The 25,213-nt window shown below is 52.0% G+C and overlaps 2 protein-coding genes across 12 annotated transcripts in view; both read right to left on the bottom strand.

Moving 5' to 3' along the window:
• ATXN2 (ataxin 2) overlaps positions 1-296 on the bottom strand; it is a 55,056-nt gene extending 54,760 nt beyond the window's left edge. For 6 of the 11 annotated variants that reach the window (XM_027689640.1, XM_027689646.1, XM_027689642.1 and 3 more), the window contains exon 1: positions 68-296. In XM_027689640.1, coding sequence (XP_027545441.1) covers positions 68-186 — 119 coding nt within the window. In that variant the 5' untranslated portion in view covers positions 187-296. The remainder of the gene's footprint in view (positions 1-67) is intronic. The other 5 variants (XM_027689641.1, XM_027689643.1, XM_027689649.1 and 2 more) reach the window with 1 other exon arrangement.
• Positions 297-10,209: 9,913 nt separating this feature from the next.
• Positions 10,210-25,194, bottom strand: BRAP (BRCA1 associated protein). The gene is made up of 12 exons (XM_027689659.1): positions 25,062-25,194; positions 24,820-24,978; positions 23,649-23,850; positions 22,710-22,899; positions 21,162-21,275; positions 20,584-20,732; positions 18,569-18,644; positions 17,705-17,843; positions 17,157-17,266; positions 15,541-15,630; positions 13,624-13,727; positions 10,210-12,479 (listed from the first exon to the last, which is right to left on the bottom strand). The coding sequence occupies exons 1-12, from the start codon at positions 25,141-25,143 to the stop codon at positions 12,119-12,121; spliced, it is 1,776 nt and encodes a 591-aa protein (XP_027545460.1). The 5' UTR covers positions 25,144-25,194; the 3' UTR covers positions 10,210-12,118.
• Between the last annotated feature and the right edge of the window lie 19 nt (positions 25,195-25,213).

Below are 25,213 nucleotides of genomic sequence, written 5' to 3'. Positions count from 1 at the left end.
GGCGAGCGGCGCCCGCGCCGGGACCGGAGCGGGAGCCGGGGCCGGTCCCGCGGCACTGCGCACCCACCTGCCCATGTTCTGCCTGCCCGCGGCTGACGGGAGGCCGGGGCCGCCGCCGCCGCCGCCGGGGGGCTTGCGGTTGTTGCCGGCGGGCTGCGCCGCCGCCGCCGCTTGCTTGAGGGACATGGCGAGGAAGGAGGGGAGGGAGAGCGCCGGGGGTCGCGCCGGGCTGTGGGTGCGCTCGGCCGGTCCGCGCTGCGCTGGCGGGGCCGGGGCGCCGCTGGCTCGGCCGGTTGCTCCCAAACAGTGCGAGCGGGGCGGAGGGAGCGGAGCGCGGCGCGGAGGGATCCGCGGGAGGGGGGGAAGGATGGAGGGGGGGCGGGCGGCGGCCGCGCCGCGGAGCGGTCTGAGGGGAGCAGCGGGGCCGGGGGGGCGCGGCGGCCGCACCCGCGGGCTCGGGGCTGCCCCGCGGGGCCGGCGGGGCGGGGGCGGGGGGTGCGGGGCGGGCTTGGGGCGGGCGGGCGGTGCGGACTCTTTACGGGAAGTCGGAGGGCGCGGCGGCGGTTCTGCGGCGGGTGAAGGGGCGGGGAGGGAGGGGGGACACGTGAGGCGGCGGCGCGGGACGGCGGCAGCGCCCGCCCGGCCCGGCCCGCCCGTGAGGCCCCGGCGGTGCCGGAGGGGCCCCCAGCCCGCACAGCCTCCCGCGCCCGCCGGTGGCACCGGGAGGATCCCCCCTGCACCTCCCGGTGCGGCTCCCGCGGGTGCGATCCCCGCGTTGCGGCCCCACAGGCCGCGGCCTGCTGCGGCCCGGCCGCGCTCGCCCCTCCCCGGGCCCCAGCGAGCGGCGGTGGGAGGGCGGCGGGCTCGGCCCGCAGCGCATCGTTCAAAAGAAACCAGGCGGCGAGAGACAACGAAATGGAGGAAAAATGGCCGAGCCCTCACGGGCTGTGAAAGGCCGGGGGAAAAGCCAGGCCCTGCAGAGCGGCCCCTGCCCTGAGCCGCAGAGATCCCGAGCCGCCACCACTAAACACATCCCACCGCCGTCAAACACAGCCCTGCTCCGGGAGGACGGCAAGATGGGGCCGAAGGGATGGCTGCTTCCCGTGCAGTGCCCCTCCATCTTACAGGTTCTGGAGCAGAGAGGGCTTCCCCGAATGTTAAAGACATTAAAATTTGCATTGCACTGACAGATTAAATATTTGAGATGCTCCGTGTTACCTGTCCACCATCACCAGGCTCCCTGCGGGAATCCACAGTGCAGCAGCTGTGTGTGGAACCTGAGAGTGGTAATTTCACCAACTCATCCCAATACACAAAAATAAAGCCTGGCCTGTCCTATTAAAAACCAAATTATGCACGTACAGGATTAGTAAGAGCAGATGCAACTTGAAAACCAAGAGCTAAATTGATTTATAGCCATGGTTACTCGAAATGCTCCGAGTTTAATCTATTCATAGAAATGCTCTAGAAATCCCACAGGATTCCAATGGAATAAAAAGGAGCAGTGCTCTTAGGCAGGCATTATTTATACACCTTGCTCCTAAAGCAACAGCTTTGCCGTGCACTTAGAAGAGTTGTGGGTGGCACACAATGGGGAAAAGATAACAGATATTGAACAGCTTTCTTAAATTAGCATTTTCCCTACAATTTTGACTGTTAAACTGATTGTTTTGTTTTACCTCACAGGCCCAAGGAACCTTGTGGTTAACACATTATGAGCTGAATGACAGATACTACCCAAAAGGGGCTCAGCATGAAAAATTTTCCCATTGAAAATACTCTTAAACAGAGCCAGTGATTTAAGGAAACTACATTTTTCAGTCATTTTAGTGAACTCACAAGACATTTTGCTACTTCACAGCCACAAAACCAAGAGAGAAGGACACTGAGGATTTCTGCAGCCGAAGAGTTTAGGAGACACCAACACCTGCAGAGCCAAAGGCAGCTCGTGCTACCACTGACTGACAGAAATTTTGGGACCATTCACTGTAAAAACAGAAGTCTGATTCACTGCATATGATGGGATAAGTAACTTTACCTAAGAGCAGCTAAGAAAAGACCTTCCTATATATATGTGTGTATATATATATATGTAAAATCCACTAGCATAAAGAACACTTAACCAATATAAGACAATACATAACAATATAGGACTAATATATCATCATAATAATATATAACAATATAAGAAAGATATAAAGCTGTTAGAGAGTGCCCAAAGGGGCTACAGAGATGCTGAAGGGTCTGGAAGGGCACTGAACAGGCTCCCCAGGGAATGGTCACGGCCCCAAGGCTGCCAGAGCTCAGGGAGTGTTTGGACAACACTCTCAGGGACAGGGTGGGATTGTTGGAGTGTCCTGGGCGGGGCCAGGAGTTGGACTGGATGTATCTTGTGGGTCTCTTCCAACTCAGGATATTCTGTGTTTCTATCAACCAACCTCCTTAGGGTGCTGTTTATAAATTCTTCCACAGCTTTTGTGGACCTCAAGCAAGGAGCACTCCCTAATTCCTGCCACACTGGGAGAAATGCAGCAGGAATGGAACTTGAAGAGCCAAGATTACTTGCACCCAGTGTGTTTCATCAGTTTTCATTTGAAAAGAAAGTTACCAACAGAAAGCAGGAGGAAGTGTGATAAGAGATTGGTTGTAACACATCCAGGTCACTTCTTGTTGTTGTTTTTTTTTTAGAGGACATTACTTCAATGCTTTTTCAAGGAAGAATGTTTACAGCTCCCAGCAATTAGTGACTATTTATGAGGCTAAAGGTTTAAAGGTTAAGAACCATTAAAGCACCTGCAGTGGTTTGAAGAGGCAGCCACGCTGTGGGGTCCTGCTGGCAAAGAGGGAGCCCTTGATATTCAAAAAACACAGGAATAAGTTCCACAGGCAGGGATGGTTTCTAAGACGTGATACAAACATACTAATGTACATTTTAGGGTGCCATTATGTGCTGGGAAAGCAGGATATGAATAGACTGGTGTTCACTCTGCAGTAATGACTCAAGTGCAGTTGCAGTTTGACTTGTTTTCTCCTTCAATGTCTTCTTTGTTTTGTTAAGCTCTGTTTGGCTTTCATTGTGCCCTCCCTTTGCTGTTTGTTGAGCATCTTCATTAAAAAAACCCACCTTAAAAGTAAATATAGAAGTGAACATTTAAAATAATAGCTCCAGGAGGAAGGACCACCAGAGAACCTGCAGGTTGGTTTCCAGTGGGATTCTCCAGTGACCACCAGCATGGACAGTGCTCTTCACCTTCCTGTGGTGAGCACATGTACAGTGAATCACCCAAATTTCCCGTGTAATGGGATTTTACTGCTCTTAGGGCACACAATTCCCTTTACTTCTCCCTGCATACCATTCCCAGTATTCTGTGTTTATTATTTTATGGCTGGGCTCTATCAATTTCTCACCTTTTTTTGCTCTTCCCTAGTATTACAGCTGATGTTTTGGTGTAACAACAGCCAACAGTGGACATGATGGGCTGGCTGTAGCAATATTCAGGATTCAATCACCTGCTCTGTGGTCAAAAAAGAAAAGCAACAATTCCTAATGGAGAATCATGTCCTGTTTTGCCTTTCCTGTCCACAATCCAGGGTTTTCCAAGACTCCAGTTTCCATTCAGATCTGTGACTATGTGTGCAGGCTGGATTTGCATAGGGAGATGAATGAGCCTGATAAAATCATTACTGAGCAGGAAGTCCTACATGATGTAACATTTCCTTGATCTAACCTGCTCTTGGGTCTTGTGCTCCCTTCCTTGAGCTACCCAGGGTGATCCTCAAAAGCATCAGCAAGACAAAACATGCCTGGATACAAAGGGACAGCAGCACAGGGATTTATTTGGAGTGAAATCAGCTGCTGGAGAAGCTCAGAGAACTGAGCATTTCTACACATGTGTTTTCCCTTCCCTGCGCACTCTGTTCTTTAATCCCATCACCCCGACCCTCCTCTTGGAGAATTAAGCTTTGTGAACAGTGCTGTGAGCACACGGATCTCCAAACACTTGGAAGGATATTAGGAGAACAAATCAGGTGCTCTGACACATGAAGCACTTCCCAGAGAGATGTGATGTAGCTCGTCAGCAAAGCTGCCCTGAGTTTAACTGATGACACACTAGTGGTCAAACCAGGATTGGTGCAGACAAGACCATGAGCAAAACCAAAGCACAAGCCCCAAACCAACGAGGTGGGATGACTGCTGCCACCTCTGCCTTTCCTCCCCACCCCAACCTCTGTGTGGGGTCTTCTCATTGCCTGCAGCCCCACCAAATTCACAGCTCAGCTCCAGGCAGAGCCCAGCTCCCATCAGATACAGTTTTTGATCCACAGTTGTGGTTTTACTGCTATTTCCTCCCAATTCTCAGCCCTGCAGTATCCTCCTCCAGGTCAGTGCTGCCAGGGCATGAATGTCCCTACTGAGCCATGTGTGCCAGCTGCTTCTCCTGCAACCAACAGGAGATGAAGGAAAATGCTTATGTCCATCCCTAATGTCCATCCTTAATGTCCATAGAGCTCAAGAGAGAAGTGCAGAAGTGCCAGTTCTTATTTCAGCTATAACCAACTCTTTAGGGACCCTTGCTCTCAGTTTCCTCAGAACACTGGACAAGGGCAATTCTTTCCTGGGGCAGCAAAGCTCCAGGATCTGTGTGACAAAGCCATGGGTTCAGAGGGATTGTTTGGTGACAGAGCTGCAAACTGGGAGACACCAACTGTGCCCAGCAAACCGCCAGGAAATCGTCACCAGAGCCCTTTGCTCTTTTAGATTTCACATTTTTAGAAAAGGGAGGGGGGAACCCAGCCTGGCTCCTGCTAAGCAGCAGCAGCAGCAGCACACAAAGCAATCGTTATGCCAAGATTTAGCTCTCAAATCCCTCAAGATCTGGTGCTCACAGAGCATAAACAACCTTTGCCTCCCAGCCTGGCCGAGCGGTACCTCCACGTTTCCCCAGCACAGCTCCACAGCCCCTCCAATACTCATCCTCTCCCAGCCCTGTGCTGAGGCAGGCGTGCCAACAAGAAAGCCAGTTGCCATGGCATTTTTTCCCCCTACAGACAGATGTCCATTAAAAACCAAGTCAGCCTCAGGTTTGCTTCACAGAGCAGCTTTCAGTTATTATTACCAGCCCGCGAGGAATTTCCACTGTGCCCCTTCACCTCAGATGTTTCAATGCACTGCAGTATTAATCCCTGGGGATTAGAAGGGAACTACTTCAGAGCAGGCACAGGTACGTTCAAAGGACAAATTTAGGATTATGATCTTGGTTTATGTTTTTGGCAGATGACAACCACATGACTGTGTTTGGAAAGGGTTGAATTTGTTACCTCTGGTGCTCTTTCTCCTGTTCACTAAGACTGTGCTCAAATCAGCAGGCGAATTGGGAACGAGATGTGAAACTTTTCCCCTCCTCCAACACATCACACCTGGGGCTCAGATCTGGGATTTTGGCTTTAGGAGGAACCCACCTGTCCCAGGCAGAGCATCATCAGAGGCTCCATCCATGGAGAAAGAGAAGCCCAGGCAGCTTCAGTGAGCAGGGCCAAGCACTTCCATGTGGCTCAAGGAGTGATGTCTTCTGCCTGGGTCACAAGGCCATGTTTTTATTTAGGATTGGAAAAAGGGATTAAGGGATTCCATACTCCTCCCCTAGCCCATTCTGGGGGCCCAGGGCTCATGAGAGGTGTCCCTTGGGAAAAGCAGGAGAGATTCCTACTGCAGCATTGGCAGTGCATCACCAGTGTCTCTGCAGGGCCCACTTGCAGGGGACAGTCAGGTATTTTTATTGGGACTCCAACAACACTAAATGTGTGAGAACTGGACACTGAAATGTGACTGTGCAGTGAAATGAGTTTTCCTTGCTAAAGCACTGCTAAAGAAATCCTGAGTGATGTCCAGGGAGGGATCTCCCCTCTCATATTCGGGTCTGAACCTGGCAGGGCTCCTACAGCATTCCTCGTTCAGGCTGTGGCACTTGGGAGACGTGGACCTTCCGCGTGGGAGCTGACATTCTGGAGCCATCATTGCAGCTCAGTCTGCATCCAGGCTGGCTCACAGTGAGTTTTCCACAGGAGCCTGGATCTTCAAAGGATCCAAGTGCCACTGTTCCAGCTGCAGGAATGACAGCTCCTCGTGGCTCTGTAAAACAGCAGGGTCTGAGCACGTCCCCAGCTGTGAGGTCCCAAGGCAACGCTCCCTCCCAGCCCCACACTCACCTCCCAAGGCACTGGGATTTCTCCTCTCGGTTACAGCAAGTGCAGCTGCAAAAATGATCAAAACCATCTAATCCTCTTATAACTGCTCCTGCAGTTAGACTCCGATGCTGCAGAGGAAAATGCCATGATTGCTGCATTCCCACACGGCTCCACAGAAACCTCGGCTTTGACACCACTGCTCACTCCTCCACGTTGAATTTTTGGAAGGAGGAGAAGATGTTTGGCTCCTTGTGATGAAGCTGAGAGTGTTTTTCAGGAAGGGGTGGAGGCCAGGATCTCCCAGGGCTGCGCTCTGCTCTCGGTGCTCCTTCACTGAGCAGGCAGGATCCAGCTGGGATTCCTTCCTCACCAGAAGCCAGAGCACATCTGAAAGTTGCCAAGGAGAATTGCTTGGAAAAAGTCCTCTTTGCTCCTTGTGCAAGCCCTGCACTTGCAGAGGGAAGCTCTTGGCCCAGCTGTGCTTGGACAGGACCGTCCAGCTTCTCCTCGGTCAGTGTGGGGCCGTTGGCTGCAGCAGTGTCCCTGTGTCCATGGATAACTCCAGCTCACCCATCCCACTCGGCTCCTCCAGCCCTCACAGAAGCTTTTCCAAGTGGGACTCCACACAGACCATGGATTCAAGCCAGTGGCACTAGGAGTTTCTCCAGCCTACGTTAATTCTGCTTGCACTAAGATAACCAGTTGTGTAGAGGGATTGTTCTGAGAGATCTGGTCACATTTTAGGTACTAAACAGATTTATTGTGGGTTTAGTTTAGTTTTACAGAGCTCAGGCATGGAGACTGTGGAGTTGCCTTGTAACCTCACTCATTCCTTTATGTGGGGGTCTCCCCCCACCCCAAAGAGGAGCCCACCAAGGTGGGTTTCCCTCATGTGCTTAAACCCCTCTGCTGCACACAGGACGAAGCTCCTCTTCCCAAAGAGTGTCACACATCCATGGAGACTCATAAATATTAGTCACATATAAAGAGACACGAGGGCAGAGGGACACTGGGAGGCAGAGGTGTCAAAACCATCATCTTTGCAGCCAGAAACCCAATTATGTCCCACACTGACACTGTCCGCCAAAGCCATTGCCACCACATAGGGACACTGAAAACAGGCAAGAAAACAGCTCATTGCAGCCTCCATCCAGGAAAATTCTCCTGAAAGGCACGGAGACAGCCTGACTGCTGGCTCTGGGGTTTGGGAAGGCTCCTGCACACCCCCAGCACAAACAGGACTTTCACAGCCCAACTCCAGCACCTCTGAGAGCACAATCACCCAAGGAACGTGCCAGGCCCTGCACCAGAGACCAGCACAGCCCGGGGATCTCAGGCTGGGAATAAGGCCTGTACTTAATTCAGCTTATCCTCACTCCTGCCCTGGAGCCCACAAACCCAGAGAACCTCTACAACCACAAAATCAGCATATCACTGAACCTGCAAAGACCAGAATCTCAGTTTTCTGGTGAGCTCACACGCCTCTGCTCAGAGCACAGCTCCCACCAGCAAGCAGCAAAGCTTGCCATGGTTTCCCAGCCTCTGCACAGCTCAGGAAAACCTCCCCAAAGAACCCCCACCTGCTCCAGCTCCAGCAAGGCAGCAACCCCCCAGGTGCAGCAGCTTAATAGGAGCTGTTGGCCCTGAAGAAGGTTCAACAGGGCCCAATTTCCTGGTGGGGAAGTAAACATTGCTCTCTCTGAGGTGTTTGATGTTTTTAACCAGCTTGGGATGGAAGGAGTTTCACTCTCCAGCTCCCTGGGAGAAGGTGGAAGGAAGCCATGTGAGTGTCTTGAGGTTTGTTGTCTAACTCAATTAACCAATTACTTCCAGGTCAAGAAGGGGCAAAGCTATAACTGCTGCTTGCTGCTATAAATAATATTTGCTCAGGGGTGGTGCAGGAGCAGGAAGCTGGAGGTGTGGGGCTTTAGCTTGGAGTGAAAGCAAATATCACCAATTGCTTCCTGCTCCAGGCAAACCTGTCCCTGTTTTTTTTCTGTTGCCCCTCAAAGGCTGGAGAGAACCAGAGCACAGAGCTGGCTCCTGCCTTGGGAAATGTGTGCAGGAATTCAGGCTGGGGAATCAATACATAAATGTCCCTCCTGTGCTGCAAAACTCCCCCCAAACACCTCTGGCTGTGCTGGTGTGGGACCTGCTGGATGAGTCTGCCTTTAAAACACAATTATTAGACCAAAATGCCCCTTTACATAAAAAAAAAGGGGGAGGAGGCCATGGAGAAATGGCCGTGAATTTCTCAGAGCTCAAACAAGAACAGACAAGTTGGTTGGTGCAGATCAAGGCAGGAATTTTCCAGCGGGCCTTAGGGAATTGGGCTCCGGTGAAAAGGTATAGGGAGCAGAGAGCAGGTGGTGGGACAGCAGTGTGGCCCCTTGGAGGGGCCTGGGCTGGCCGTGGCACAGGGAGTGTGGCTGTGCTGCTCCAGCTGCTCAGACAGATGGGCACCTGTGGATCTGTGCCTGGAGGTGACTCTGTGTCCAATCCACTCGAGGTTTTTCTTGGGCACAAACCAGGGATGTCACCTCACCCAGCACTTCAGCTCCTCAGGGAGCAGAACCGGTGGCATCAAGGGGATTCATCTGCATTAAGAGACAGTTTCTTCCCAAGGGGGAAAAAATGCACGAGTCCCTGGCACCACGTGAAACAGAGCAGTGTCAGATGTCTCATCCCAAACTGTGGCACCCGCCAGTCTGGTGGGAACATCCCTGAGGGAAGAGTGACAGCTGAGCCCTGGCTCACCCCAAGCTGCCCTAAACTTCCCTTCCAGCAGGGGAGCACATCCCTCTGTCCCTGCTGTCCCCTGTCACCCCTTGGAGCCGCCTCTCCCCAGTGCTCACTTGTGAACAGCTGCCAGAGTGAATCATCTCAGCGTCCTCAGGACTCTGCCAGGGCTGTGACCCTGCTCCATCTGTGCTTCTCCTTGGCCCCTTTAAACCCCACAGCCTTTCCTGCAGCCCCTGCCAACCTCCCCTCTGGCAGGTGGGTGCTCTCCCCACAGAGGTGGCAGCAGAGGCTCCTGGTCCCTGTCCTGCCCCTGTACACAGTCACTTTGCTGTCCTGCTCCCTCTGTCCCAGGGAATCAGGGACCTTCTGCAGAGGGAACAGGAGGATCCAGTGAAGTTCACAGCAGCCCTTTGGGGAGACCAAGTCCCTCATTTCTTGCTCCTGCTGGAGCACCCCCTGTCCATTTCTGCCACAGAGCCCACGTGGCACATGCCCAGGCAGGTTGTGTCCTACAGCTCTGTGATCCCACTCCCACCCAAGGCAGCACCAGCACAGACAGCAAAACCCCTCTGCTGTTCCTCTGGGGAAATGTGTTTCTTTCATGATTTAAGAATAAAAGGGTCTATTTTAAGGGTTTTAACCATAGCAGCAGCTTGGCCAGTCTCAGCTGTCCAGTTTTTGTGCTGCTGCAGCCTCTTGCTGTGGTGACACTGAGTCACCAGAGCTGACCTGCTCTTCCAGTTGCAGATGCCAAAACTTGCCCACAGGCTGCAGTCCTGAGTGCCAACACTTTTTCCAGACACTTGGGTGTCCGGATAATGGGTAAGGAAGAGTCATGGAATGGCCTTCACTGGGAGTTTTCCCTTCACCACAAGCCCCACTTCCTCGTGGGAAGTCTCACAGGAGCAGGAGCCTGGGGGAGCCCACTGATCTGCAGCAGTCACTAAACACCCAGACAGACATTGCAGGTTGTCCTGTCACCTGGGATGATTGTAGGAGAAGCTGGAGGGGACTCGAGGACTGAGAGTAATTTGGTTTAACACAAAGTATTCAACAATTCTTGCTTTTTCTGCATGAGCTGCCCAGGGATAATTGCCCTGCCTTATCTGCTCAGATCAGCTCAGCTGAGCCCAACTTCCCCAGCCCAAAGATGACAAAGAGCTTGTTTGGACAGCTTTGCCTTCGAGTTAAAAACCAGAAGACTTCAAAAATAACAAGTTGCATGTTTAGTTGTCCTCCCAGCCTTCTCCTCCCTCCCCTTCCAGTCAAACACACACAAAGAACTGCACACTGGTTTAATTTTCCATCACATTTTTTGAAAAGGAATTCCAAGATACAGTACAGCATCTTAGTGTTCTACACAAAGCAAGCCTTCAGCAAAAGGTCAGAGGATCTTAATGGTGTAAAAATATATCTTAAATAAAATAGTTTCTCTAGGAGAGCAAGCCGTGCTGTACATCTCTCGGTCCTTAGAGTCATTTACAGAAGGCAGAGGCCTGGTTGTACAATCCACACACGGAAAAGTGAGTGTACATTCATGCTACAAAGTTAGAAAAGGTCCAAATTCCAGGTGGTTGGGGCAGATCTCCAGACCCAAGCAGTGGATGCCATGACTGCACTAACACGTGCCCCGAATTTCCAGTGAGGACGGTCCACACTTCCAGTCCATCCTGTCAGGAAGTGGATTGTAACGACCTGCCTTTCCCAAGTCATTCCATTGATTGTAACTCATCCCTTTCAACTGGCCAAAAAAAGAACCACCTCCAGCAATAAAGGACTGGCTGTTTCATGAGTCTAGGCTGAAGCTGGTCAGCCAGCCAGTGTCCCAGACTAAGATCATGATTGTTCCAACGGACAAGGATCATCCTATGGGCTGGAAAGACAACTGTGGGACTCCCCTGCCATCTCTAACAACAGATCAGCCTTTAAACACTCCCATTCTGAGCACAACAACCACCAGGACAGTCACTTCTCCAGCCAGGGGAAAACTGCCCACCCCAGAGCATCCAGTCTGAGAATCTAAGTGAAAACCAACAAAAACCCAAAGCAAAAGAGGTTTGTCCACAAATTCCCCTTACAGGACCTGCCTACCTTCGGGGCAAGTGACATGGGAGTTCTGCCAGCTGAGATTTTGGACAGTGCCACGTTTTGGAGCAGGATCAGAGGAACTGGGAACAGCAGCTGCAGCTCACAGCAAGGATCCAGTGGTGGGCAGCACATCCAGCTCTCCCACAGACCCGGCCTGGCAGCTACAGGAATGTGGGAAGAGAGTTTGTAAAAGGCTGAGCTCATCCCTCTCCTCACCTGGTTTTGAGGGTAACAGCTCTGGAGCTCGTACCAGCATCCCCAGTGCAGCCCAGTGAGGGGACACACCCCCTGCTCCAGCAGGACTGGAATGCTGGGAGGATGTTCCCATCTTCACAGATGACTCTATTTAATTTGTAGAAATACCTATAAAATAATATTAAACAGTGTCCAAAACACAAAACTTCCACCCTTTCTGCCCCAAAGGCAGCACAGCAAGCACTGGCCTCTCAAAGGCCACCTGTAAAATGAAGAAAGAGATCATAGCAGAATCCCTTAAAGCATTTAATTTCCCAGATCACGAGCCTTTAGGACTCACCTGGTTTCTTACACCACTAAGATGGTTTATTTTCCACACCTCACTCCTTTTTATTTCCAAACTACAGTTCTACTCCTGCACTAGCAGTTCTGCAGTGCCAGGACTGCACATACAAAAAGGAGATGTATATAGTCTAATTTACACTGTTTATTAAATAATTTCTTAATTGAGAATACTTTTAATCCAGGAGAAGAACTGGAGAAGCCTTACACACTGGGCTGAGCCTACTCTACAGCATCCCTGCAAGGGAATGGGATGTTTAACATGGACACACCCTCCACCCCAAAACCTTCTCCAAGGAAGTCAAATGCATGACAGGAGGGGCTCTGAAAAGGTGGGAAGGCAAAATGGTCATCAAGATCTGCCTAAAAACAGCTAAATAGTGCAGTGAAATGCTTTTAAATACCACAGACACCTCCACTGACTGGCAGCCAGTTTTATGAGCAGCTCTGGAGACAATTTCTAGCTGAGCTTTAGTGGGCTGGGCGTTCCCAGCCAGAGTCCCGAGGTGAGCCAGGCCTGCGCTGGCACGGCCAGTTCCAGGGTGGGAGCAGAGCATTCCCAGGCTCATTTCCCTCTCTTGCCACGGCCTCTCCTGGAGGAAGGTTTGCCTGTGCCTGCCGTGGAGGAGCTGGCAGAAGATGCCACTGCGATGTTGATCTGTCCCTCCTGGATCTCCTGCCGGGTCTCGGCTGGGAGGTGGTTGATCTTCTGTTGTGTCTCCAGGTAGAACATGACATCCCGCAGCTGCTCCTGGATCTCGGAGATCTGCAGGTCCTTCTGCTCACAGGTCTCCTTTAACACTCTCTCCTCCTCCTTCAGTTTGTTCTGCAGTAAGGCCTGGTTTGCTCTCAAGCACTTGTTCAGCTCCTGCTCCTCCTTCAGCTCGTTGGAGAGCTTTGCCACTTTGTTGTTCAGCTGGGAACACCTTGCAGGGAGAAGCACAAGTCAGGACAGCAGCACTCCCAGCCCAAACCCCACTGCAGCCTTTGTACTGGGCAACTGCCCCCAGCCCCCCTGAGACCACCTGCAATTTGGCTTTTTGGCAAAGATGGGCAAGGGGAGGCAATGCAAGACTCTGACATGCCCCCAGGATATTCTGTACAGCACCAGTGTGTTACCTGTACATGGAACAGGATGCTGTGAGGCAGAATTCCTTCCTTAACTGCATAACTCAGGAGAATCCCTTCTCTTGGGAGTCAGGCAATTCCACCTCATGACAAATGCCAACAGGGAGACGTTTGGGAGATGGGACTAACCTTGAGCACACACCTGCAGCTTTTGGAACAGGTCCCAAAAAGGGCACAGAGATTACACAGGACCCTGAGAGAGCTGAGGGCAGTCAGGGACCCCCAGACACCGGCTCCTCCACACTCCAAGACCCTGAAGATGCCACTTCACTTGGAAGCGAGATGCTCCCAAAAGGATATCAGTAGCCTCGTGATTCACACACTTCCCAACAGCTCACTGCTTTTACCCTGGAAGTTCGCTGGCATCCTACAACAACCCCTTCCCACCCAGAAAGGTGACCTGCACTGACTCACCTCCCTGGCCTGGGCTCCCTGCTCCAGCCAGGGCTGCTGGACAGGTTGGGAGGAACAGGGCACACAGTCCCACCCAGTCTGCTGGAGCACATGGATCCCAGTCCCTGTGCTTAACATCTTTCCCCTGGGCAATTCCCAAGATCTCCATTTTCCTCTGTGCTGGGTGGTGCCTCTGCTGAGCTGCCTCTCATCCCTTTGGATGCATCTGCCAATGGCAGGACAGGCTGGCATCTACCTCAGAGCAGGGGGAGGAATGATCCCTGGAGCAGGGAGAGGAAGGATCCCTGAGTGCTAAATATGCAGAGTGTGTAAAAGGAGCTGAGAACCCCAAAGCTGCTCACAAAACAGGCACTTCCCCTTTGGGAACACCTACAGAAATGAGAGCTTTTTTTAAAGCAAGCCATGTTCTCAGTATTCCAGCTTAAACAGCTCAGAATTGCCCAGGAATAGCAGGATTTTTTCCTTTTTGGATGTCAGTGTGCAGCACTTTAATGGCTGCATGGAACTGAACCTGGCAGCGGTACCCACTTCCTCTCCACAGACTGCTTTTCTTTGAGCAAGTCATTGAGCCGCTGTTCCAGACTGTCACACTTCTCAATGGTCTCTTTAAATTTGGTCTTCATGTTGTTAATCTGTAAAAACAAACACAGGCATTTCAACCAGCTCAAAGTCCGCTGCACTTTCGTCAGGACACTCAGTTCTCTGGAGTGGTTTCCAGACTTCGGCCAGTTCCTCTCCCCAGGTAAGGGAAGCTCTGAGTCCAGGCTTTGTTCTGCTGGAGACCCCCGTGTCACACTCGTAGCCCAGACAAGGAGCCACGTTGCCGTGGAAGCTGCTCACACAGAGCAGCAACTCGGGCTGAGAGCTGTGCCAGGATCACACAAAAGCTGCAGCAGATCCTTAACTTCTCCCTGCCTGCAGCAGTCATTCCTTCAGCCATTCTCTCCTGTTTCTGGCTCCATCGGCAAACTCACATTTCCACCTTAAGGTGTTACAGGGCTGGGTTTTTGCTCATTTTAAACCAAACCTCAAGGAAGTGTGGTCAAAATGTGAAGATGAACAGGCTCCCCTGCTCAGCACTGACTCAGCAGTGCTGTCATAAGGCAGTGACCCACTGACACCAATATCTTACTCATGCAAAACACAAATACAAACACTCCTTCCTCGGCTTCCTCTTCCTCTGCTGCCCCACTCCAAGTGCTGCTGTGGGAGAAAGCCAAGCTCTCCTTCTCCAGGTGCAGCACTGAGCGTGTCAAACCCCCAGCATGAGACTTACAGGGGATTTAGTGTCAGGAATGCTTGATTCCCCCTATATCAGTGTCTACAGCACACTCTGGTGTAGTGGAGGCAGGAATTTAAAGGAAAAATGCTTTCCTGAAGGAGCAACGTGGACACATCTCAGTGTCAGCACACATGGTGCTGAGCAGGTTTTAAGCCTTCCAGCCCTAATCAGGGAATGTTTGTGCAGCTGATGGGTAATTTGGGGAAGTAGCCTGAGCACTGATAATGGAGTACACTGCATGGTGGCACCAATCCAGACAAGACTTACACGGTGTAAGTGCCATGAATAAAATCGTTGGGATCTTTAAATGTGAAACCACATTTGGGGAATGGATCACAGTCATTTCACTTTGAATTTCTTTGTGGATCATGTTTCTTGGTCCTGTGCAAGATTATTTTCCTTCTATAAGGTTCTCCTTGAGATTCCTGGGAAAGTTCTTTAGGACAAGGTCAGTGACCACTATTTCAATGGTCACAATTTCTATGTTTATTTAACTGCAGGTAATAAATGGTTAATTAGAAGTTGTGTGGAAAGTTAAGTTAAGGACTCAGTTCTAAATCCTGAATCACTTTAAACCTACTTCAAAGGATCTATGTAGAGTGAAAAAGCAGTAAAATATCCTCCCTGGATTTTTGCCGGTGACATTTTGAAGCAGTCCTGCCTCCAGGATGCTTTATAGGAGGAGACTGAACTTTTCCCAAAGGGTGAGGAGGAGAGAGAGGGGATCAAAAAGAAAGGGCAAATCAATATGCATTTGGAGCAGAGAGACAGCTCCCACCTCCTGCAGCCGAGCAAATTAAAGTCATATTGTCTCTGCTACACCAACCTTCCCCGGAGAGCCGTGTCAGGGAGACGGATGGCACCGGCAGCCCGGGATCCTGCAGCACCACGGGCTGCCCTCCCCTCTGCTGCAGTTTCCCCAGCAGCACATTTAAATCACCCTTCAATCTCGGTGCAATCTACCTGCTTCTGCACCACTGAGCAGCAAATTGCTGGATGTGAGCAGCCAGAGAAGGGACACACACATCCCGGAGCCAATTTTCCCAGCTGGGAGCGGAACAGGCTGCGCGAGGCCACGTCACACACCACGGACCCACCAGCTCCTTCTCTCTCCCATTTCCCAGTGTCCAGGGCCCTGCACACTTGCCCAGGGCAGAGCTCACCTCTTCAGCCGTGTCCTTCTCTATCCGGACAATCTTGTTTTCCCAATAGATCCGCTGGGATTCCAGCTGGCTCGTCAGCAAATAGGAATACTACAAACACAGGAGAGACACAGAGCGGTCAGGGGGGCCGTGCTGATCAGGGAGCCCAGAGGGCTCCAAAATCCCAATCAATTTAATCAGATTAAATTGAGCAGAGAGAAGGTTCTGGACACAAATCCCAACTGCGCCTCCAGCTGACGTGTTTCACCAGTTTGATTTTGCAATCAAATCACTTGGTTTTTGAAATCAAGGAAAGCCTTCAGAGCACAAGGATCAAGTGAAAGTTCTGCTGAGCTGAACCCATTATCAAGGTAAGAACTTTTGAAGGAGGAGACAGAGGAGACATTGTTTTCATGGGAGCAGCAATAAACCTCTACAAGAAAATGAAGCTTCAGCCATCCCTGTCACGAGAGTCTGAGATCCCAAAGGCTGAGGGGCAGAGTTCCCATTCACAGCCCCAAATCCAAGGCAGAAGGGTCAATGCACATGCCCAGCTTCCCTGTAAGAAGGTCTCTGGGAAAGCACCCTCAGCTCTGTGTAACTATTCACAATTCTCCAACATGGATGGCCCATTCCAATGTCATTTGGCATCTGAACAAGGATAGATGCCTTCCATCCCATCTCTTCCCTGCTGGTTCTGCAAATGAGTTATGAGAAGGCTGGAAAACCTGATCATTTCTTATCATCAGGCTAATAAGCACCAAATTAGCCATTCACTGCAGAATTAAACATGCACAAAACCCTGATCACTCTCAGTAATTTCTGAGTGCCAACATACACTGCCAAATTCATTCTCTCTCAAATATTTAGATCTCGTAGGACAGAGAGATCTTACACGCTTTAAGCAACAACCTCCCAGAAGAAAGGGTTAAAATTAGCTGGTTTAGCATCTGAGTGTTATTCAGAAAATTCACGGAAAAGCAACCAAATATTTATCTGAGCAATGAGCTGCTCAAGTCTGGTCCCTGTGGGCTGTTCCTCCTCACATCCCCTCATGTCTAATGCGGCTGAAATGGTGCTGCAGCGTCTGCTCAGTGAAGCAGGGATTTCTCCTTTAGTTAGGAGAGAAGCTGGGCAACAGGTACTGAAAATAAATAAATCATTATCTGTTCAAGAGGAGGGAACAGAACATGGCTGGTGTCAGACAAGTATTCCTACAGCCTGGTTCAGTTTAGGAGCTAAGCTGCTCTTACTGACAGTTCCACACAGATCCTGGCTCTGAACCCTGGTCACAGATCCACTGGGAAGGGTCTGGAGGGTGACTCAGACCCATTTCTCCCTCCAGTGACCTGAGTGTTTGCAGCAGCACAACCAGCTCATCTTCAATCCAGTGACCACAGGACGACACTGCAGCTCACACGGCGCTGCATCGGCTCTGCAGAGCCAGGGAAGGTTTAAAAAAAAAAAAGAAAGAAAATGAAGAAAAAAAAGCAGTAAAGCCATTCCTGCTCCTGGCTGGAGATGATTCCCTACAAGCAGGGAGCAGGTCTGCTGTGTAAGATGATGGGATTGAACTGCGGTCATGTCAGGGTTTGAAGCACTTCCCCACACAGAGCCCAACACGTCAAAATATTTACCTCTAATTGTAAGGCATCAATTTTCTCCTCCTGGCACATGTCCCCCTCACACTCGTACTGAACGATCTTCCCGTCAGTTTTACTGGCCACCAGCCGATGGACGTAGTTGTCTGAGGAGAGAAAATCCAAGCACTTGGAGCTGAGGGGCACCCAGGCTGCCCCCAGTCCTGCAGAGCAATTAACCCCCCAGGCTCTGCACCAGCACCTCGGGGAGGCACAGAGCCAACCTCACATGGGTTTGTTCTTTAGCAGACTTCTCCCAGACACCTCACAGGGTATTTATTCCAACAGCCCATGCCCACACCTCAGGGAAAACGGATGGAAAGGGAGTGACAAACACATTCCAGTCATGTTCTCCCTTCTCCATCTGCTCCAGACCCACTAAAGCTGCTATAAGAGCAGAGATGGATGTTTCCAAAAGACAAGGATTAGTGCAGACACAAACTCCTTCATCTCCAGGCAAACTCTGCCTCGACTCCTCTTCCTAAGGGGTTCCAAGAGCTGTTCCCAAGCCAGGTGACCCTGCAGGAAGGACGGGGAGCTCTCACCTCCAGCGTAGTCCCAGACCCTGTGGTTGGTGAGCTGCATGGCGTAGGTGTGCTGGGTCTCCTCGAAGTGCTTGTAGGCGTGTCGGCTCACGTAGCGCCCGCAGCCGATGTGCCCACAGATCAGACAGATCCACAGGTTCTGCCAACACAGGGAAAGCTCTGTGGGTACAGCACTGTCACCTGGGGCACCTTGGGAAAGTGTGATCCCACCCTGCTGCCCTGCTGGTGCTGTGCAGTCCTTTCCTCAGGGAACCAGCAGGGTTTGCTTTGCCTTTCCTGCTCCTCTGGGAGGCCAAAGAGAAGGGGGTCCTTGCTCACTGGAGACAAGATTTTTTTCATGGGAGTAGCAATAAATCTCTACAAGAAAATGAAGCTTCACCCATCCCTGTTGTGAGAGTCTGAAAACCCAAAGGCTGATGGGCAAACTACCCATTCCCAGCCCAAAATCCAAGGCATTCCAATGGGCCACCCTGCAGGTGCTAGGCACGTTGGTAAATAACCACCTGGATGGAAGAGTGGCCTTGACTAAGGAACGAGGCACCTCAGCAGGCTCAGCAAGGCAAGTTCTGAAGGCACAGACCAGAAGGGCTCACCACGCTCAGGGTCACTTTAGCTCCCTGCTGTCACACCCATCACACACACTCTGATCAGTTGATGTGCTGATCTTTATAAGAATCAGAATGATTTGTCAAAACAGGAAACCTGTGAGGTAACATTCCTTCCTAGCACCAATTCCAACTTAAAAGGAAAGCTGATACCCCCTGACTGGTAAAATCAGCCACAGAATTACCCCCCAAAGCAGCCCAAGCAGCTGTGCAGTCAGATCTAGTCTAGATCTCACTCACCATCCACCCACCTACTTACTTCTTGAACTCCACACTCAAAGCACTTGTTCTCTTCCACAGGCTCTGGTGTCTGGCAGTACCTGCAGACAGGGCACCTGGGGGGCAATAAAGCATTGTGATGAGACACAGTTTGCTCCATCCTCATCTTCCAGTAATTAAACAGAGCCAGAGAGCTCCAGGGAATGCCTGGTGCAGCAGGATGCTCCCTGTATCCTCCATCTCTCAGTTCACATTTACCCACTCAAATTGACCTCCATTCCACACAAGGTCACTGCTATTAGGCTGGTGAGTGACAGAAGCACAAAGAACAGTTCTCCCAAAGCCATTTCACAGGTTCAGCTGGATCTGGCTTAGCTGCAGTCCAACCACAAAGAACATCTGCAAAAACGAGCATGTTGTAGCTACACACTGCTGAGGAAGGGTGTTGTAGCTACACACTGCTGAGAACAGCCAAGCAACACTCTGCAAACACACCTTTGTGCTTAAACAACCCTGAGGAGATGCCTCAGTTCCATCCCAACCCAAGGGTTTTGGTCTTAGCCTTCCCAGGCAGAACACCCCATAACTGTACCCTAAAGGTATCAGCAGCAGGCATTCCTTTTGGATCCACCAAAGATTCAAGGGGTCTCTCATCCCTTTTGGAAGTACCTCAGTGCTGCCAGAACACCCAAGAGCAGAAGGAGCCTGTCCAGACCCGGAGCACCAGCAGCTCAGCTCAGCTCAGCTCGGGGCAGCTGAGGCTGCATCTGCTGCCAGGACTGTTTATGTATTTTTCATTAGCTGCTGGATAAGCCACAGAACTATTCCAGGGAGGAGACAACTGGATTGCAGTCAGCTTTCTGTACAAATTCAGGCATTTACAGCCTCTGTGGCGCCTGAACAAGGACAGGGATTTTCCTTTATGGTTCTCTGAGATGGGGAGCGTAAGTTCTGCTTAAATTGTATATTACATGTTTAAGTGCTATTTTGGATCTTGCCCCTGTACTGGCTAAGCTCCATTGCTTCAAATTTAAACTGGTTTTGATTTATGAGCAAAGCAGCCCATCAACTTGCACAGCTACACATCTGATCAATGGCACTGGGGTTCTGGTGCTTTGGCTCACGAGTGACAGACAGAGAGCTAAAATCTTCCTCACACTCCATCAGAGAATCCAGCATCAGGGTCCCAGGGACAGAGCAGGTACAGGGAAGATGTGCAGCCTCCTGCTGCAGTAGCTGTGACTGCCTGACGTGCAGCAAACAGTGTCCAGAGGAATGCATAACATGTCCAACTCAGAGCAGCTGACTGGGTGCCAGTCGGGGGCTCCAGGACTGCTGAAATCCCCTCCCCATGGATGGGAGGGCTGGTGGGAGCACGAACAGGGAAGGGTTAAGGCAGCAAGAGGAGCTGCTTTAAGGACAGACTCAGGTCTGACCCCCAGCACTGCCCAGTGCCATGGAGGGTCTCCACATGCAGGGCATGGCTCCCCATCCCTCATCCCACACCCACCTGGAAAAACAGCCTGTGTGGAGCCTCCCCTGCCTGATTTACTGAGTGACCTTGTCATCGTTCCTTCCTTCCCTGCCTTCCCCTTCCCAGTCCTGTCCCCCTGCACACCTGCTCTTGCCCAGCTCCTCCCCCTCCCCTCCCAGCATCCAGGCAGGAGAGAAGCCTGCAGGGCTGCCCAAAGGGCCCCTCACCTCGAGGCAGGTGTGCAGATCCATCTTTTTTAGGGATAACCGAACTGACAAGGCTGAGTGAAGAGGGCTGTGTGTGCACTCAGTGCTGTTTACCCCAGCACTTTTATCCTGTATTTTGAAGTAATCAGCATTACTCTACAACTCCCTCCCTGCCTCAGCAGCGAGGCCCCTGGGAATCATTGTTCAATTACTTTTGGCAAGGAGATTCCTCTCTGGGAGTCTCTTAATGGGAAAACAAGAGCATCAGGCCTTGCAGTAATTCCTGCCCCCACTCTGATGAGCAGTGCCTTGTCAGCACAAACCCATCATCCTCAGAGCAGGGTTTGGGTGTGGGAATGAAGCAAAGCCCCTTACGTGGTGTCCTCCCAGCGCTGCAGACACTGGCTGTGGAAGCTGTGGTTGCACAGCGTGGTCAGGATCCCGTTCACGGACTCGTCCATCCTCTCCAGGCACACGGTGCACTTGGGCAGCTCTGTGAGGTCCATCACGGGCAGGCTGGCCCCCTGCAAGGCAACAACAAACTGCTCAGCACCTGCCAAGCACCAGCAACTAAGCCCAACTTCTCTCTTGCTGGCACCAGGGATCAGAAACACGACACACAGTGGGTGAAAATTTATTTGAAATAAAGTGATCCCCAACATTCAGCAGCCCACAGCCGGGTTCCTTTGCACAGCATGGGCTCAGTGAAGGTGCTGCATGTGCCACCAGCCCCACTGTGCTCTGGGGGTTCACTAAATGACAACACAAGGCAAGTTCAGGTCAGAGACAAGGCATAAACCCACGGAATCACCACAAAAACTCTCCCAAGGACACTGGAACGGGAAGCAGGGTTTGGGTTGATGCAGTTGAGCTGTTCTTGCAGTGTTCTGCCCAGTTCAAATCACCCTCTTAAAACCCTCTGAAGTGCAGGGAAAAAACCAGACCAAACTTACATCTTCTGATTTGAAGACTTCAGCCCTTTCCACGTACACCAGCTGGCAAACATCCTCCTCGATGGAGTTGAACTGGCGGCCATTGCAGGCCATGTAGAAGCTGTCGGCATCAGCCTGGGCACAGAGCAGAGAAACCAGTTAAAAAGGGAAAACTCACAGCTCACATAACCCAGGAAGAGGAGGAGGAACCTCCTGTATCCTCCTTTCTCCCCTCACCCAGCCCTGTAACACCAGGGGAGGGATTTCAGCTCCAGGCACTGCATTTTGGCATCACCACTGGAAGACACAAAGTGAAGTCCAGGGCAGTGACAGCTATGCTGATATTGGATCATTCAGCAGGAATGAGGGATTTCCCTTCAGCATCTGTTTTGCCCCTCGTCAGCAATTTCAGGGCATTTGTAAAGCAGATTTGGTCTCTGCAAAAATTTAAGAGGGACACGGTGCAGGATGGTGATGACAGGGAAAGGAGCAACAGTTTAACTGTGGGAAAGAGTCCATTTCACCACCCACAGTCCAGGCAAAAGAGGCAGAACCAAACCAAACCCTGTCAAATCCATCATCCCTTTTCACTCAGTAACCCCCCAAACCCTTTCTCAACACAGGATTGAGGCAATGAGCTGAATGCCACATTCCCAAACTCCTGGTCATTCCAGCCAGCAGCATCAATGCCCTGGGGATTTGTTTTGTCACCTGCAGGCACAGCCATTAGGGGTCAACAGAGCTCCAAGGAATTTCCTCAGAAACAGGAATTTTTAGGGTGAATTGAGCACAAGTTTAGGGATTTACAGCATTACCTATTTGCCTGTGTAATTTGGTAGAGCAATAGACAAAAATAAACTTTGTAACTACTTCAATTAGCACAAAACTCACACAAATATTCCATGTGCACAAGGGGCATGGGAAGCATGTCAGGAAGCATTCACAGCTGGGGGAAACCTCTCCCTGAACCCCAAAATATGGAATTAGCATTTGGGAGAAGAGAATGTACAAGTGGAAGGGTCCACACAGCAACTGGAGGGGGGAATTTAAAGCCAGGATTCAGTTCAGGAGACCTGTAAGCAGCAGTGTTATCTGAGTATCAAAGCACCCCTGGGACTCTCAGTTTGGGGGTGACTGTCCTCTCCACACTGGCAGTAGCTGGGAGACCACCCAGCTCCTCAGAAAAGCAGGAAAGGTCTTTCCTAAAACACAGGCAGCCCCAGTGGCTGGGTCCTTTCTGTTCAGCACAGCACAACACACCACTCTGAGTAAGTTGTGAGATAGCAGAGAACTCTGTGTCTGGACTATTTTTTATAAAATATCCTGCCAAGACAAAGCAAGAACTAAACCAAGAAAAATCACAGCTAGAACAGGGCAGGTACTCTCCTCCAGGTGTGGGACTGACCTTAGCAGCCCCAGGAATTCTCAGGGAAGGGGGACAGGGCTGTTTCTCCATGGGTGAGTGCAATCCTGGCTGACATCTGGCCGGTGAAGCCACACAACCCCCCTGAACAACGACTGCAGTGACAGCACAGCCACATCCCCAGCCAAGGGGCTCCCAGCTCTTACCTGGGAGCTGAACTTGATCAGCACCATGTACTGGTTTGGGGTGGAGTCTCTGATGATTTTCATGTGCTCAATCACCTCGTAGAAGGAGGCCACAAACTTCATGAGGTCGTGGCTGGTCATGGTGGCCGGGACGGTGAGGATGCAGAGCATGGCACTGCGCTGCACATCCTCCTTCAGGGAGGTCATCTTGCTGGGGACACAACAGGGACACCTCAGGGGGGGCAGGGCACAGCTGGACACACCATTCCAACTGCTGCAGTCACTACAGGAGGTGTTATCAACCTTAACTCTCTTTTGTAAATGCTGAGAGGGGTTGTGGTGAACACCCAGTGCCCCCACGTGAAACAGGCACAGCCATCCTTCAGCCAGGGATTAAACTGGGCAGCTCCAACAGCAATGGGATTGCCAGGAATGATTAGACATCTGTTTCTCTATAAAAGCAGCTGAAGTTGCCCAGCCCCAGATGCTCAGCACTGTTCCTAGAACAAGTGAGCAATGTTTGTTACTATTTCCAGTGCCCATTTGGGGGCTCCTGGTGGCTTTCAGGAAGACCTGTAATGGGAGTTCTCACACAATTACAGGGGAATGGTGTGGAATTGTAACCCCTGAAGTACAGGATGAAACCTCCTGCTCCTCAGGCAGCTCCTCAGGCCTGTCACCAAGGCCCCAGAGATCATGATTAAATTGTGGGATCCCTCAGGAAGCTGCTTTCAAATGTCATTTTTTTTGGAATCTGTGCTTGACTTATGCTCTTACAGCCCCCAGCACGGGCTCCCAACACCCCCAATGTCACCCACAGCTCTGACAGGTCCACCAAGTTCCACCATTAACCCCAGTCACCCTGTGCCCTCCCAGGAGGAGTCACCCTTCCTGTTTATCCCTGTCAGGAGCCACAGCCTCGGGGTGACAGACTCACCCTTCCCAGGAATCCATCCTTACTTTGTTTTGTACAGGTGCATAATTCCATGGACGATTTCCACCGAAGGGTTCCCACTGAAGAAGGAGATCTGGTCAGGGAGCTGCTTGGAGGGGGAGTCTGGAGCAGCCTCACGCTCCTTGCTCTGATCCTCCTGTTTGGTTTTGTCCTCAACAGATGCAGCCTCTGAGGATTTCCTTCCTTCCACAGCAGCTTTTGCTTCATCTTTCACAAACCAAGAGTTTCCTGGTTACTGAGGTGCTGCTGTGCCCTGAGTACAGTCTGTGTTCACACAAATCACAGTCCTGGGGAGCAGCAGGATGAGATTCCCTTCATCCCTGCTGCCCCCCAGGACATTGCAGAGCTACAGACACCTCATGGGAGCCCCAGGATTGAGCTGGAGGAGGTTTGTCCCATGCCCAGTGACATCCCAACAGACACCAGTATGAGCACAAAGCAACTGGGGCAGGTTTGCTGAGCAGGGGAGGAGTGGGAGCTCCTGCTGTGCACTTTGGATGTGTGTCAGACTTGGTGTTTCCATCCTTAAATCCCTCCCTGCCAGGGAAATTAAACATTTACAGAGCAAATGGTCTCGTTGCTACAGACCAGTGATGCTGGGGAGTGAAACACAGGCCAGCTGTGGCACAGCCTGGAAGAAATTAAACCTCTGTGGAGTGAATCAGGGAATATCCTGAGCTGGAGGGGACCCACAGGGATCATCCAGTCCAACTCCTGGTCCTGCCCAGGACACCTCAACAATCCCCCCCGTCCCTGAGAGCGTTGTCCAAACACTCCTGGAGCTCTGGCAGCCTTGGGGCCGTGACCATTCCCTGGGGAGCCTGTTCAGTGCCCGACCACCCTCTGGGGGAAGAACCTTTTCCTGAGATCCAACCTAAACCTCCCCTGACACAGCTCCAGCCCTTCCCTGGGTCCTGTTCCTGCTCACACCGAGCAGAGATCGGAGCTGCCCCTCCTGAGGAAGTTGTGGATCGGGATGAGCTCAGTGGGAAGTGTTTGCCTGGAACAACCAGCTCTGCCCCCGCACCCAACGCACATTCCTGAACTCCTCTGCTTGTTTTCCAAACTGCGGGACCGGCTCCAGACCCGCAAACCCCGCAGCCCTCTCAACACCCCCCGGCCGGTGTCAGTGGCGGGGACAGCTCCGGGACAGCCCCAGCCCGCGCCCCTCGGTACCTGCGCGGGGCCGGATGGTCTCGATGATCACGTCGGTCATCTCCCGCCGCCCCAGGTGCTGGTGCAGGATGGCCGCGCGCTCCCCGGGGCCCTTCCCCTGTAGGCAGGCGGGCACGGCGGCGGGGGCCGCGCCGGTGCTCTCCGCTGCCATGTCCGGACCTGCGGGGATAAACCAGGCGTTGGGCCGGGCCGGCGGCGCGGAGCCCGGTAGCGGCGGCGCCCCGGGGGCCGCGGGCACGCACCGGCCGCGCTGTAGGCGAAGGCCTTGGGCAGCGGGGAGGCCCCGGCCAGCTCCAGGCGGATCACCACCAGGGACACGCTCATGGGCCCGGCACCGGCGCCGCCGCTTCCGCCTCCGCCGCGCCGCTCGCCGCGTGACGTCACCGCGCCGTGA

The sequence above is a fragment of the Neopelma chrysocephalum genome, unplaced genomic scaffold (genome assembly GCF_003984885.1).
Source record: "Neopelma chrysocephalum unplaced genomic scaffold, ASM398488v2 Primary Assembly neopelma1_77, whole genome shotgun sequence".
In the NCBI taxonomy this organism is placed as follows: Eukaryota; Metazoa; Chordata; class Aves; order Passeriformes; family Pipridae; genus Neopelma; species Neopelma chrysocephalum.
Note: the sequence above shows the minus strand (reverse complement) of the source record. Positions and strands in the feature narration are given on the sequence as shown.

What these genes read in the sequence shown, in the direction of transcription:
- BRAP (XM_027689659.1), bottom strand. Translation starts at nt 25,143, where the DNA reads ATGAGCGTGTCCCTGGTGGTGATCCGCCTGGAGCTGGCCGGGGCCTCC. An exon ending in TGATCAAGTTCAGCTCCCAG is followed by an intron (nt 21,276 to 22,709) that starts GTAAGAGCTGGG and finishes CTCTGTGCCCAG; the next exon opens with GCTGATGCCGACAGCTTCTA. An exon ending in AAGTCTTCAAATCAGAAGAT is followed by an intron (nt 20,733 to 21,161) that starts GTAAGTTTGGTC and finishes GTTGCCTTGCAG; the next exon opens with GGGGCCAGCCTGCCCGTGAT.